Raw genomic sequence first — 15258 nt, forward strand, 5'->3', positions numbered from 1 at the left:
ATTTCATCAAGGGGAAACATGGATTCATAAATTGTACTTGTTTCAGCCTATCTGCCCATTATCTTAGAACCTATATTTTCCTGTCTATTTAAAAAACCTCTCAGTTTGTTTCATCATACATTTGGTTTAATTTGTTAATACAAATGAATAGAAGATCTATTTTTTGGAAGCCATGGCTCTCTTTTGGCATTAAGTATTTTGACCAGTTATTTGTACAAACCGCTCCAGTCACCTTCAATGAACTTGCTGCTAAATTCCATATTCTGGTTTCATACATGCAGCAATATATGAATATGATTGATGCAGTTATGGAGAACTATGAACCGTTGATATATAAATCCACTGCCCCCAATGCTGAAAAGTTGCAATGTATACAAAATCCCAACATGACTTCCTCATTGTTCTACACAACTCTTTTAGATGTTTCTTCCTCACAAACTGCGTGGGATTGTTATCATGCTTGGCAGCAAGATGGCACTCTACTGGACACTCAACTACACTGGCCTCAAGTGTGGAATCATATCTCCAAAGTTACCACATCAGCCAGTCTACTTCAAACTTTGTACTTCTTTCATCACAGAGCTGTTTCCACCCCTCTTTTACTCTTCAAATGTGGTACTGCGCAGAACGACAGTTGTTGGAGTTGTCTTCATGCTCAAGGTACTTTTAAGCATATGTCTGCTGAATGCCAATATGTTAAATCATTTTAGGAGAGTGTGTGGAATACATTTAAGACAAGTTTTAACTTGCAACACAACTTCTGTCTTAAATTTCTCTTTTTGGGTAGTTCAATTTTACGGGATGTCCTAGATAGGAATGGATGTTACCTGTTTGATCTTTTGATTTTAGTAGCTATTCAAACCATAACGTCCAATAGGAAAAATGTAGATCGACTTCCCTATAAAATCCGGTGCAACTCAATCTGCAACATCCACAGATTGTAAAGATCTAATGCATCTACTCCTCTCTTATTATTAAAGCATGAGCTGAAATGGCAACCTTTTTTAAGATTCTTGGATCTTAAAATATCTGCACATCATCTCCCCTCCCCTTCATCCCTTTTGTACATGTTTTGTTTTGTTTCAGTCTGCGTCATGCTCCCTCACTTATTCAGAATTCTGAGTTTCTGGTCCTTTATATGTTCTAATGTTTCATTCCTGATTGTATATTTGTTGCATTATAAATGCGCTTCATAATTTTCGTTGTAATTCATATATGCCTTGTACGTTTTCTGCCTTAATTAAAAACATTTAAACAAAAAAAAGGAACTTCCAATAACCCTGGTAATGTGCCTACTTTAAAACACCTTGCATTCACATTTTTAGTTTGGTCTATTAGGTTGTGGCACTTGCACCACGTATAAACCGCAATTATTGCATTAGATTACAGATTTCAAGAAATAGCATATGAGAAGGGACACAAAGCTTGTAGGTATTGTTTGGTTATTTTACTATCCATTGACTGCCCACGGCCATGATTATCCCTATGACCACTCCCACCCAGTTCCTGCCTGTCATCTCCCAAAACACTGCCTCACAGGACAGTTTTGAACTTGCTTTAAAGAAGACCATCAAACTCTCCTCTCCAAGTGCCTACCAGTGTTTTTTCAAAGCAGTCTTTTCAGAGGTAATGACTTAATTGGAGCATTAAACATCTTGGCAGCAGTAAATGCTCTACTAGTCTAATAACAAATATCTTAACCAGGTCTGCCTTCAGCCACTCTATAAGTAATATGTGTTTCCTTCACTGAAGTGAAAACAAGCATTGGCAAAGCCAACCGTTTTGTTTTGTGTATATGTATTAGGTACAAAAAAGCCCAAGCTGTTGGCATTACCAATGCTTGTTTTTACTAAATGCTGGAAGAGATGTGGAGTTGTGGGCCGGAAGGTAGTATGTGATAATGACTAGGGTTGTTTTTATTGGGGGCAGATTTTGATAGCCAGGTGTTTGAATGATAGGAAACTGCTGCAATCCATGGTCTAGCAAAGGAGGGTATTGTGTTAGATCCATGTGATACCCATGCCCTTTATATCTGACAGTCAAGACCATGATTTTAGAGATGGGTCGTAGCAAGGATGGCAGTACAGTCATCAGTGAGCCAAGTGTATGCAATCTGGCTGGGCAATATTTACTCAATGCTTTCATATTAGCTGCATTCTTGTTTGAAGATTATGAGTTCATGCAGCACAATTTTAGTCTGTTCAAGTCAGTAGGTGGACTAGTATCCTCAAACATAACTGCCCCATCCCCACCCTCCTCATTCTCATCATTAGGTGGTTGTAGTTCAGCGTCAGGGGGCAGAGGCACATTCCGTCTGATGCACATATTGTGTAGCATGACACATGCCATGACGATCTTGGCCACCTTCTCATGGCGATACAGGAGTGCCCCACCAGACCTGCTGAGGCAGCGAAACCGTGTCTTCAAGAGGCCAAATGTCTGCTCAATCACCACACAGGTACGTGCATGTGCATGATTTTAGTCCTCCTCGTGCCTGTTCTGTGGGTTCCGTACTGGGGTAAGGAGCCACCTCTTCAAGGGATAGGCTGCATCACCTGCATGTGGGCAGCAATGTATATGTGTAAGTCATCACATCATATGGGACCTCTATCAATGACACCATAGCATGCATTGATTTCCTGATTGCAACCACATTCCCATGCATGAATGGAGACACACAATGTGACTGCTATGTGTGTATTCCTCTTATGGACTGGTGTGCGTGCCATCAACTAGTGGGCGCAGGGGGGTCCAGTTCCTTGTGAATGCTCATGCACTGTGTTAGTCCACGCCGGTTGTTCCGATGATCTGGCTGATGTCCAGTAATTTGCATGCTTTCATCCTGCCACCGTTGATGTCAGCCTCATGATGATCTCACTATGCACAACAAATGGTGACATGCACTTTTGTTGGACCTCTGTGTCAGTGTAGCAGTGTATTGATGTATTTGGCCCTCATGTGAGTCCTTTGTACGCAGTAATGGGGGACTGTCCTTTCAGTTGATGGTATTTGGTGCTGTGTATTGGCCATAGTAATTGCTTGTAGCTACATTGTGTTGAGGGGGATACGGTCTGATTAAGTACAGTGCACATGTAGATGGCTATGGAATGGTTGTGACACTTCATCATTTACATGGTAGGGCAGCTCTCATCTTGCATTATGTGGTCAGGTGTCAGGTCCAGTCTGGCCTGCTTTGGCGTATGAGCATGGTCCATTCTCTCAGGCACTCGCAGCCAGGTGAAGTATGCATTCCCCCCCATCTCAGCCAGGTGAAGTATGCATCGCTACTCCCCCATCTCAGCCAGGTGAAGCATGCATCTCTACCCCTCCCCATCTCAGCCAGGTGAAGTATGCATCTCTCCCCCCCATCTGAGACAGGTGAAGTATGCATCTTTACCCCCCCATCTCAGCCAGGTGAAGTATGCATCTCTCCCCCCCATCTCAGCCAGGTGAAGTATGCATCTCCCCCCCATCTCAGCCAGGTGAAGTATGCATCTCTACCCCCCAATCTAAGCCAGGTCAAGAATGCATCCCCCCCATCTCAGCCAGGTGAAGTATGCATCTCTCCCCCCCATTCCAGCCAGGTGAAGTATGCATCTCTCCACCTCATCTCAGCCAGGTGAAGTATGCATCTCTTCTCCCCATCTCAGCCAGGTGAAGTATGCATCTCTACCCCCCCCATCTCAGCCAGGTGAAGTATGCATCTCTCCCCCCCATCTCAGCCAGGTGAAGTATGCATCTCTACCCCAATCACCTACCCACATCGCATTTCCATGAGACTAACATGCGACTCACTGAGAAGCCAGGATCTCTGCCCTGCATGTCGCTCCATGTAGCGTGGTATCATGGAGTTCCGCAGGACCATTGAATCATGGGTTGATCCGGGGTATCGGGCACAGAAATGTGTGATGATCTTGTTTGAGTCACATACCATTTGCACGTTGATTGAGTGGTGTAGCTTACGGTTGTGGTACGCTACCTCCATGGCATTTGGGACCACCAATTCCACATGGGTGCAGTCGATAGCGCCAATCCAAATAGGGATGCCGGCCAGTAAATGGAAACCAACTTTGGTGTTTGAGATGTCCTGGGCAGACCGTGGTAAGGAAATGTGGTCGCCTGTGTGCTTCAGGAGGGCATCAAGCACTTTGTTCAGCGTACGTGAGAATAATGGTTGTGATATGCCATGCATGTGCCACACTGTGTGCTGGTAGGTGCCTGTGGCCAGGAAGTGGAGCACAGACACTACTTTCAGTATGGGTGGGATGGCAGTGCGTGATTCAATCAGGCTGACAATGTCGTCATGTATCATATCCACAATGGTGGTGATGGTGTCCCGATCCAGACGGTAAAGGGTGTGGATCTGATCAGGGGTTAGGTTGAATGGACTGGCTCTGATGCGAGGGATTGGGGGCTGCCTGCGTGGTGCCACTGGTTGCACTGGTGGGGCATGCTGGCCCTGTCTCGCCCTCCTTCTCCTTCTGCATCTCCTCTGTGCTGCCTGTTGTTGTTGTTGTTTTTGTTGTTGCAGCAGTTCCACTGCAATCATGTCCTCCAGCCCCAGCATTGCTAGAAGTATTGGAATCATTGTGGAGTGTGACTGGGTGTGGGAAGGGGTGGGGTGTGCTCCTTTCTATGCTGGCCCAGTCTGTATTGCCTCCACCTGTGCTGATTGTGTGCACCGGTGGCAGTTGGGAACACTGCACATGGCCATTTACGGGTGGTCCGCAATGCCGGAATTAGCTCCATGCCATTAAGGTACTTTTCGGGCTTCAGTAGGGCGTTATTTGCATGTCCGCCTGCCTTTTGATGATCCCCTGTTTGCGCCATGCCGGTATTGGCGGCATGGATGGTCGCGTGCCCGCGCTCCTGGCGCTATTAGCGGCACCGTTAATTACGGCGCCGCTAATAGCGGGTTGGCGTGTCCTAATCGGCCGGAGCGGTAAGCAATGCCGATAATCCTTTCGTTATTCACTTACCGCCCATGGGGCCTCATTATGACCCAGACGTTAACCATGGTGATATTAGCGCCATGGTTGACGCAGGTACCATACCGATTCCGCCATGGTGAATGGCGGAATTACCGCCCCATTCCAAGGTTGGCGGGGCGGTAATTCCCCATTCACCATTGGCCCTTCCCCATTCCCATTTTTGCCCCCATAGGGCTCAATGGAAATGGGGAAGGCGGCAGTACCGTAATTACCTCCAAGGTCCCTTTGTGGGTCCCGTCCTTAACGGCTGGTAAAACCAGCCGTTGAGGGCGGAGCCGCAAAGGGACCTTGGAATTGGGTGGTAAGGGATTACCGGCACCAGTGCCCTTACCGGTACCGGTAATCCCTTATCGCCCGGGTCGTAATGAGGCCCATGGTATTAAGCGTGTTATAAATAAACAATGAAAATCAAAATAAATTGAGCTTTTGACTTATGGAATAGGGCATTTTAGAGCTGATGTCAGGGATATTTTTCAGAAGGCATCGGCAGCAACATTTAGGCTGATGATATGTTGTACTTCTGAGCTGGTGGCATGTGGTTATTTTGAGCTAATGGCAAGGCATCTAAGAAGCTCTATCACACAGCCCTAGTACAGCAGACCTAATAAAGCAGAGGAGGAATACATGGTGTGCAGTAGCGTGCACCAGTAGTCCACACCTACTGCCCTCCCCCTCTTCCAGCACCATGTGCCCCCCTGTCCGATCTGTGCATGTTCCTGCCAGACCTATGCACGGGGCTGGTCCTGGTTGAACTAGCAGTCGAAGATGTTCCAGGTTGTTCTGGCAACTGTGGTGGACGCATGGCCTGCATTGCTGCCACCATTTCAGAAAGGACGGGCCGCACTGCTGCCAATTCGGCACAAATGTCCTTCAAGGATGACTCGATTGCTGTTTTCAAGGATGCAGCACATTCCTGAATGTCATCCCTTGCCCTCCCACATTCCGTTATATGCTGCGTCAACAGGCCTGTGAGCTCCTCCTGGCGCCTCTGAATATCCCGGATCACCTCTTGGCTGGTTGGGGCTGCGGTGGATATAGGAGGGGTTTCCGGCATGCTATGTTCCTCGGGCACAGTTGGCGTGGTGCTGGGAGTTGCAGGCCATGAATGAACCGGAGACAGCACGTGCATGCTGCTGTCGTGCATGCTACATGGGGATAGTTGTGGGGAATGCAGGGGGCCTGTGGCGGGAGTTGCAACATGCAGCTGATCATCTTCCTCATCGTCAGAAACTGCTGCTGTGGCAGCTATCTCACCCACTGTGCTGCTGGCAGCCGATGCAGTCCCTTCTGCCGCTGCCTCTTGTGGCTGTTGTGGGTGCTGTAGTGGGGCCGTAGTGCACATTGGTGCTGTGGCCTGTGGTGTTTTCTTGGCCTTTCGCTGTGGTGCTGGTTGGCCTATACCCCTTGAATTGGAGGGGTGGTGTTCTCCCTCCTCGCCCCTGGCCTTCTTCCTCCCTGGTGTCCTCGTCACCACTGTCTGAATGCGTGCCTGTGGGGGACCAATAGAGGGAGGGGGTTAGTGATGGGTTACAAGCATCGGGCATGCATTGGGGTGGCTGAATTCATATGGAATGGCAGATGATTGACATTGGGGGGGTGACATACGGGTTGCTTGGCTTTTGGGTGGGTGATGCATGGAGGCGTCTGGGCTGACACATATGGGGTGTATTCTGCAAGTGGACAAGGTGATGCTCTGCACTGCCTGTAGGCAGTCTTGTACTCATGTGTCTGGTGGACCCTGCTCTACATCATTGTACTGTCAGTTCAGGTGGACATCATCGTGGTGGTATTAGCATTGTATCATTTGGACAACTACCTGCATCGGCTGATGACTGGGCTCCTCGCTCCATGTTCCTGACTCCCTGAATTGCCTCTGTCCCTATGGTGGCGACGCATATCTCCTCCCATGGTTGCAATTTGATTGGGGACTCCGCACCTCCGCCTGTCACCATCCCCAGATGGCGGTTGGCAGAGAGGATGCTCCGCACGCGTACATGCAGATCATCCCGGCGCTTACGGCAGTCTTTGGGAGTGCGGGGTGTGGTGCCAACGGCACTGACTTTCTGGGCGACCTCCAGCCATATTTGTTTTTTGCGCTGCACTGCAGCATGGGTAATGTCTGTGAAAAACACCACATCTGCATGTTTCTGCAGCGTCTCTGCCAGCATGGTTAACTCCTCTCGGGAGAAGCGCTCCTTGCTGAGGTGATCAGTGGTTCTCTTGACAGCTTTTGGCATGGTGAGATGCAGCAGACGGTGTTGGAGGTGTGGCAGAGTTCTGGGGGTTGAATGGCTCCTGGTTGTGGTGGATGGCAATGGATTGTGTTTTTAAAGATGGTGTTCTTTCCTGTTCCTGTGCGATGACGCTACTTCCGGTTCCGCTTATTTGCGGTCACCGCTAATAGCAGTGACCGCTATTAGAGGTGACCGCTATTAGCGATCGCCGCTAATGCTGATGGCTTGGATGCCGGAGGAGATATTTGCACTACAGATGATGCCGGAAAGGGGATTTTTTACCCTTGTACGGCATGGCGGTGGGGTCATTACCGGCCTGGCGCAAAGCTTGTGCCCGCGTACTCGTAATAGGGCACTTTTAGCGGTCTATGCCAGCATGGACACAGTACTTCCGCCATGCCGGTAATGACCGGTACTTTTACGCCCGGGTCGTAATGAGGCCCCATAGCTGAGTTCGTTTTCTAAGCGCGGATCCGGATTTGATCCTCTGTTGCTCTGCATGGTCTTGCTTCAAAGAGCAGCGTGTTGCACCTGTGCTCTTCTCTGGTCACTCCATCCCCATACCAGCAGCTCGGATCTGACATATATCATCAGCTCAGATCACTTTCATTGTTCCCTGTGTTTTCAGCTCAGAACTGATATATGTGTTCCTCGTAGAAGTGCTCTGTGCTGACAGCTCAGAAGTATCTGCTGCCACTAGCACAGCAGTGTGGTACACAATCAGCTTATAACTATCATAGCCATACTAGTCCCTATGACCATTCCCACATTGTCCTGCCCCTCCTCACCCAAATCACCTCCTCATGGGAACTTTATGAGCTTGTTTCAACCAACCCTTAACATCAAATGTTGCACTCTAAATGCATGCTAGCTTTTTTTTTCAACATACAACAATAAGTGTAACACGTTGGAAAAGTTCATTGAGTCTACAATGTTAGAATAAATCCACTCAGCTAAAACTCAGAAACTTACTTTCTTCACACATAATAGAAAACTGTATAAAACACACTCACACTCAAAAGTTCATACACGCCAAATAGCAGCTAGAAGACATCATTGATACTATGACACATTCTGATACACCAAAATGGGTCAATTCTACAGGGGGTAAAAAGCCACAGCTCCTCGACGCAGACATGTGTGTGGTGTCAGTAGCTGCCAGCACAGCACATAAAGGGCATTTCAGCATTCTCTGTGCCTCGCTGGCCACTGTGCACTGTAAATAATAACAAATGATCCTAACATGCAAGAGTCTGTGTAATTGGCAGTCCAACTAGTGTGTTGCATTCCGAACGAAGCTCGCGTCCCAACTCTCTGAATCACCACTTGTTTTGAGAAACGTCTAAACGGCAGGTATTCAAATCTTCATCAGGCGTAGAAAGAGCTTGTTTGTAGTACACAATGGATCACATAAAGATGTGGGTCTAATCAGGGACGTCATTTAACCAAAATGCCAGGGGTTGCGGAAGTGACATCACACAACCTTTGACCTCCAATTACATCATAGGAAGTGATGTCATTTGACCACCCCCCAAAGTGACATCACGGGAAGCGATGAAACACAACCTTTCTCTCCTTGACAAAACAGTAAGTGTGGCGCTGCCCCTTTTACAGGGACGTGCACGCGGCAGTGTGACGTTGCACGCCGCAGCATGCAGCATAAATAAAGGGGGCATTCCCGGACGCGGGCAGAGCGACCGGGAAGCCCGAACAGCAAGGATGTGTGTGGTGTGGTCCTTGCCAGGTTGGGGGCTTACGGGCATCGCATGGGGGGTCTGAACCAACCCCCAACAGTGGTGACGGGTGGATGATGATGCCTGGGCCCGGCGGTGACGAAGTTGTATAATTTTTTCCCTGGAACGGAATCAACGGACATTTTGTTTCGTGCCGTGGGCGTGCATCGCACACGCGGCTGGCGGCCATTCTGTCAATGAGGCCGTGGAACTTCACTGAGCTCCGATTTGGGCGGTGAGTGGCATCCTGGCCTAATTTTTGGACATACTGCTAGCAGGCAGTTATACCTGCATGCCCATGCCCAATGTTTTATTTTTCTTCAAAATGTGGGTCTCCTACATCGAGTGTAAGCAAGGAGAGGGGCTATAATGGCTGGGCCTGCATAGCTCAGCTCTCTTTCTTGGCTCAAATTTTGGGACTCCTACACCCACTGTGTGCTACTGCAGCTGGGGTTAAGCTGCTTCTTTATCCCCTTTATCATCAGGCTGCTGAGGTTTCTTCTTCATCCTCTTCATCATCAGTGAGGATTGCTGCAGTTGTGGACCCTCCATTTTGGTTTCTTTGTCAGGTCCAGCTGCTGTGTGGGCGCATGAGGCGGCCTGGAGAAAGGCATTGCAACATCATCTTATTCCCCCAGGTTGGACTTTTCATTTTCCTGGGTGGGGCATCAGAACTGTGCTGTGGTGGTGAGCAATTGAGTTGCGGCCCCCAAGGTCCAAGGTGGGGGTGCCTGTGCGCTCAGGTCCATGAGTGATTCTGAAGATCAAGACGGTGGGCTCCTAGCAGCCCAACAGCTCCCCCAAGACGGCGGACAAGCAGCGGCTCAACAACAAGTCCCTCTAGCTCCAGCAGGGGGTCAGGTCCCTGTGCCTCCGGTGCAGCCACAGATAGCAGCTCCACAGCAACTCCCTCAAGTTCAAGAAGGTGGGCAAGCTCCTTTGCCTCAGGCGCCGCTGGCGGTGCAGAAGATTGCTCATCAAGGGCCTCCCATCATGGCCCAGGCACATGCCCAGGCGGCACTATAGCCCATCCCTGAGTTCGACGTATCGGGCCCGCCATCCAGCATTGGGCCCATATGGAAGAGGTGGGTCGACCGCCTCGACATGTACTTTAGAGTGACAGATGATGACAGCAGGCTAGCAACTATGCTGTATTCCGCAGGGCCTTCGGTTCAAGAGATTTTTGAGGCGCTTCCACCGGGAGATGGCTCCTATAACACAGCTAAGACTGCCCTTCAGGCTCACTTTCTGCCTCTCGCCAACTCGGACTACGAAAGGTTTGTGATGCTGTCGGAAGAACAAAAGGAAGATGAGACGCTGGACACCTTTTATGTCACCTTTTATGTCAGAGGTGCCTGTGTCACCTCTCGCTGGCATGTGCGTGGGGAGATGCAGAGGACATGATACGAACTATGCTGATCCAGGCGTGCTCCTCGGGCAAACTCAGAAGGCAGGTCCTGAGAGAGCCGGGACTCACTCTGCCCCGCATCCTTGAGCTGGGCCGGTGCCATGAGGTGGCAGAGGCTCGGGCAGCCAGGATGGAGGCGGGGTCCCGCTCAGTGAAGTCTGAGGAGGTGTGTGCCATGTGGCGGGGTGGCAGAGGAGTCAGAAGACCTGGGGCAGGCCCCCGTGACAGAGCAGGAAGAGCGGGTGAATCGTGCCAGAAGTGTGGGTATGATCTCCCTCACCCAACTGAGTGTCCGGCGGCGGGGAGGACATGTGGTAGGTGCGGACGCCTGACCATTTCTCGAGGGTGTGAAAGGCAGCCCTGCCCATAATGGTGCCGAGATGCCCAGCCCGGTCCGGGTTCCAGCGCCAAAGCCGCCCGCCAAAGGTAGCTCAGGTGGACCAGGGTGAGGAGGATGCTCAGGTGGAGGAGGCAGAGGAGGAAGAGGAAGAGAATGTTTTCTTTGTCTCCAGTGTTGGAATCCTGAGAGGAAAGTACCGGAGACAACCGAGGTGTGTGGTGGAGGTCAACAACTCGCCAGTCCCTGTCCTGATAGATACGGGGGCATTGGTCAACGTGATGGCCCGGGGACATTATGATGCCATGGACTCGCCCCCCAAGCTACTAACACCGAAGGCTCGCATATTTGCGTTTGGGGGACTGGAAACAATCCCACTGGATGGGGCCTTTGTGGCAAAGGTGGAGCACGAGGGCTCGCAGATCAAATTCCGATTCTACGTGACGCCAGTAAGCAACAACACTCTGCTGAGCTGTGCCGCCGCTGAGGCTCTTGGAATTGTTAGCTTTGCGTACTCGGTATACCTCGAGGACATTAACGACCTGCTCGAGAAGTATGCCGCTCTCTTCAACGGGATTGGGCGGATGACTGGTGACCCTGTGAGGTTGCATATTGATGACTCTGTGCAGCCCATCGCCCTGAAACACCGCTGGGTGCCGTTCCATCTCCGTGAACAGGTGGATAAGGAACTGGACAAACTGGTGGACCTCGACATCATTCAGAAAGTAGAGGGCCCGACCTCATGGGTGTCCCCGATTGTTGTGGCTAGGAAGCCCAAGCAACCTGACTCTGTCCGCATCTGTGTAGATATGAGGCTGCCGAACAAGGCCATTAAGAGGGAGAGGCATCTTACCCCTACTATCGATGACATTATTGCAGAAGTGCAGGGGGCTCGCTTCTTTTCCAAGCTGGACCTCCGGGCGGGCTACCATCAGGTGGTCCTCCATCCTGAATCGAGGTACATCACCACGTTCACGACCCACCGGGGAATATACCGCTACAAAAGACTAAGCTTCGGAGTGTCCTCGGCAGCGGAAGTCTTATAGAATATAATCAGAGGCGGCCTTGCAGATCTGGAGGGCGTACTAAACATCAGTGATGATATCTTGGTGTTTGCAAAGACTGAGGTGGATCATCTGAGGAAGCTGGCGAGGACGTTCGAGAGACTGCAGTCACTGGGACTCACCCTTGACAGCGACAAGTGCGAATTCCTGCGCCCCTCCATTGAGTTCTTCGGATTCGTATTCAAAGAGGGAGGGGTATCGCCGGACCCCAAGAAGGTTCAGGAAATCAAGAAGGCGCAGCCGCCTGAGTCAGTGTCCGATGTCAGGAGCTTCCTCGGTATGGTCACTTACTGTGGGTGGTTCATTCAAAACCTTGCCTCCAGGTCTGAACCTCTCAGGGCACTAACAAAGGAGGAATCCACCTGGCACTGGGGCCCATATGAACAGGTGGCGTTCGAGGACATCAAGGGTGCGCTGGCGGCTGAGGACACAATGGCGTTTTTCGATCCTGCATTGCCATCGGAGATCATCGTGGATGCCAGTCCGTTTGGCCTGGGCGCCGTACTGACTCAGATAGATCGTGACGGGGTGTCCGGCCAGTGGCATACGCCAGCAAGGCGCTGTCCGAGACTGAGCAAAGGTATTCACAGATTGAGCTCGAGGCACTGGCGGTTCTGGGGCTGCAGGCACTTCAGGCTCTATGTCCTGAGACGGCCGATGACGGTCGTGACTGACCATAAGCCCCTGCTTCCTATTTTGGCAGGGTCATCATCGAAGCCACCGGCGAGAATCGAGAGGTGGATGCTCGCTCTTCTGGAGTATGGAGTCATCTTGGTGTACAGAACTGGGGCCAACAACGCAGCGGACTATCTCTCCCGGCACCCGGGAGTGTGCGTGGGGGAGTGAAATATGACACCTGTTCGGAGGATGCTGATGATCATATCCGAATGGTGGTGGAGGCGTCCACTCCCAACGCCATGCCCCTGGCGGAGCTAGAAGCGGCAGCTGCCGAAGATAAATGCTTTCGAATCCTAAAGCATTCCATGCAACAGGGGTCGTGGAAGTCAGTGCTAGAATTTTTGGCAGGGCCGACTCAGGAAGCCAAGACCGGACTGGAGCAGCTGTGGAAGGTCAGGGAGGAACTGTCCTTCTCGGCGTCGGGCCTGCTGCTCTGAGGTGACCGGATAGTAGTCCCCCAGTCAAAGGTGAAGGATGTGATCAATCTAGCCCACCATGGACACCAGGGTGCTGCGAAGACCAAGGTCAGGCTGCGGCTGAAGGTTTGGTTCCCGGAACTCGAGCGGAAGGTCGACGACTTCGTAGCGGCCTGTGTGTGGTGTCAAGCGGCATCCCCATTACAGAGGGAACCGGCCATTGAGGCGATGCCCCGGGGCACGTGACCTTGGGAAGTGGTCCATGCGGACTTTGGATCGACGACCATGGGCACCCACTTCCTGGTAATGGTCGACGAGTACTCGAGATATCCGGAGGTGGAGTTTGTGGAGTCTGTGGTGTTCGAATATGTGGTGGTGGGCGTGGAGAAAATGTTTCCGGCCCTTGGGTTCCCCCACACGCTGTGCTCCGATAACGGGGCGCCCTTCCAGAGTGAAAGGTTCTCGGAGCTGATGGAGAGCTGCGGAGTGCGACACAGGAAGATAAACCCATTGTGGCCCAGGGCAAATGGAGAGGCAGAAAGGCTAATGCGGATACTCAACAAGACCTTCAGGATCGCCCAAGGACAGGGACAGTCCCTCCAGAGAGCTCTTTATCAGTTTCTGCGGGTGTACCGCACCACCCCACATGCTTCCACGGGCGTGGCTCTGGTGGAGGCGTTGTGCAGGCACTGCCCACGGGGTCTGCTTCCCGAGGTCGGGGAGAAGGAGACGGGGGTGGTTGACAACCAACAGGTCGAGGCAGACCGGCGGGTGAGGATCGAGCAAGAGAACTTGCGAAGTTGGGTTCGCCCGCAGCGGCTGGAGCCTGGGGACGAAGTGCTCATCCGCAATCGACACCCCCACGGGAAACTCTCCCTCCACTATGAGCCGGAACCGTTGGACGTTGTGGCCGTCAAGGGGTCCATGGTCACTGCCTCTGACGGAAGGTCTGCCATCACCAGGAATGTCAGTTTCTTTAATAAGCGGGGGGATCCTAGAACTGAACCACCTCTGGAACTTGACTTGGTGGAGATACCGGACAATGGAGGAGGCCCTCCCAGCACTCCAGAATCCCCTGTCCGGGGGGGGGGTCGTCTGAAAGACTACCCATGCCGGAGGTAAGCGGGAGGTGCCCCCAGAGGGCTGGGTGAGGGAAACCTGCTTACCTCAGCAATTATGTGCTGGGACAATTATCGTATCAACCTGAGTCCGGGGAGTGTTGAGTAAGGGGACCCGGGTGGTTGATAATAAAGGGGCCAGTGGGGAAACTGTATTGATCGGTTGTGTTAATAACTTTGTGTGGTTTGCAGTGTATAGTTTTATAGTATTTTTTGTGTCCTCCCGAAAAAGGAGGAGTGTGGCGCTGCCCCTTTTACAGGGACACGCACGCGGCGTCGTGATGTTGCACGCCGCCGCGTGCGCATAAATAAAGGTGGCGTTCCCGGACGCGGGCAAAGCGACCAGGAAGCCCGAACAGCAAGAACGTGTGTGGTGTGGTCCTTGCCAGGTTGGGGGCTTACGGGCATCGCTTGGGGGGTCTGAACCAACCCCCAACAGTTAGTAGCATCACATAGCATTGTTCATAAGTCATAAGTGCACTATTAAAAATATGGTTACGATATCACTGTAATGTGATATACATTTCATACAAGAATGTATCACCATATGCATTGTTAATATCAGAGTGAATAGGCCCATATTGCCAAATTACCGTCAATGCAAGCAGACGTCCAAGGCCAAATGATAATGATGTGTTACTGAAAAGCACATACGCTTAAGCGCTTTATATAGAACAAATATACATACAATATCATTCAACCTGTGTTGGTACTCATTTATCGACTGCAGAAGGATGAAAGGCTGAGTTTAGGTGTTTAAGAACAGACTAAATCAGTGACTCACCCCTTGTAATGTGCCTGAAATAAACCTTTAATAAGTCTAGCAATTATTGTATATAATTTCAGAAAGATACAATGTTATTCCTATTCTTTCTTATTTAGGGTCACTGCTCTAACTGTTACACTTGTGGAACCCCCTATTTTTTAAGAGGGCTAAACAAGAAAGCCAGCCACTCCAGAAATAAAGAGCCATAGCCCAGGAGCTTACATTTTTTTTAAAAAAAGAATAATTTTTTAGGGGTAGCAAGGCAGACCTCAGGGGTAGCAAGGGAGACCCCCCGGGTTGCAACTGCGACCCCTGGTGACCCCCAAATGACGCCCCTGGGTCTAATGTTGGTGAATATTTTTTTCAAAGCAGTCTTCTGAGAGTTAATGGGTTATTACGAGTTTGCTGGCATCCTGGCGGTATTACTGCCAGGATACCGGCAAATGGTAATAACGTTACATGCTCCTGACATGCCGGTAATACCGGCATATTAAGAGGTCAGGCGCCGGCAGT

At 50.8% G+C, this 15258-nt stretch overlaps 1 protein-coding gene across 1 annotated transcript; it reads right to left on the reverse strand.

The window, feature by feature from the left end:
- Window positions 1-5649: 5649 nt before the first annotated feature.
- Window positions 5650-7228, reverse strand: LOC138480567 (myb-related transcription factor, partner of profilin-like). Its single transcript, XM_069612293.1, has 2 exons — window positions 6986-7228; window positions 5650-6480 (listed from the first exon to the last, which is right to left on the reverse strand). Exons 1-2 carry the CDS (start codon window positions 7226-7228, stop codon window positions 5650-5652), a joined length of 1074 nt encoding a protein of 357 aa, XP_069468394.1.
- Window positions 7229-15258: the final 8030 nt, after the last annotated feature.

Source organism: Ambystoma mexicanum, chromosome 5p (genome assembly GCF_040938575.1).
Source record: "Ambystoma mexicanum isolate Mex_15411 chromosome 5p, UKY_AmexF1_1, whole genome shotgun sequence".
Lineage (NCBI taxonomy): Eukaryota > Metazoa > Chordata > Amphibia > Caudata > Ambystomatidae > Ambystoma > Ambystoma mexicanum.

Coding starts and splice junctions, on each gene's coding strand:
- LOC138480567 (XM_069612293.1), bottom strand. CDS start 7,228: ATGCCAAAAGCTGTCAAGAGAACCACTGATCACCTCAGCAAGGAGCGC. Junction 6,481..6,985: donor AGCGCCGGGATGATCTGCAT/GTACGCGTGCGG, acceptor GGTCCCCCACAG/GCACGCATTCAGACAGTGGT.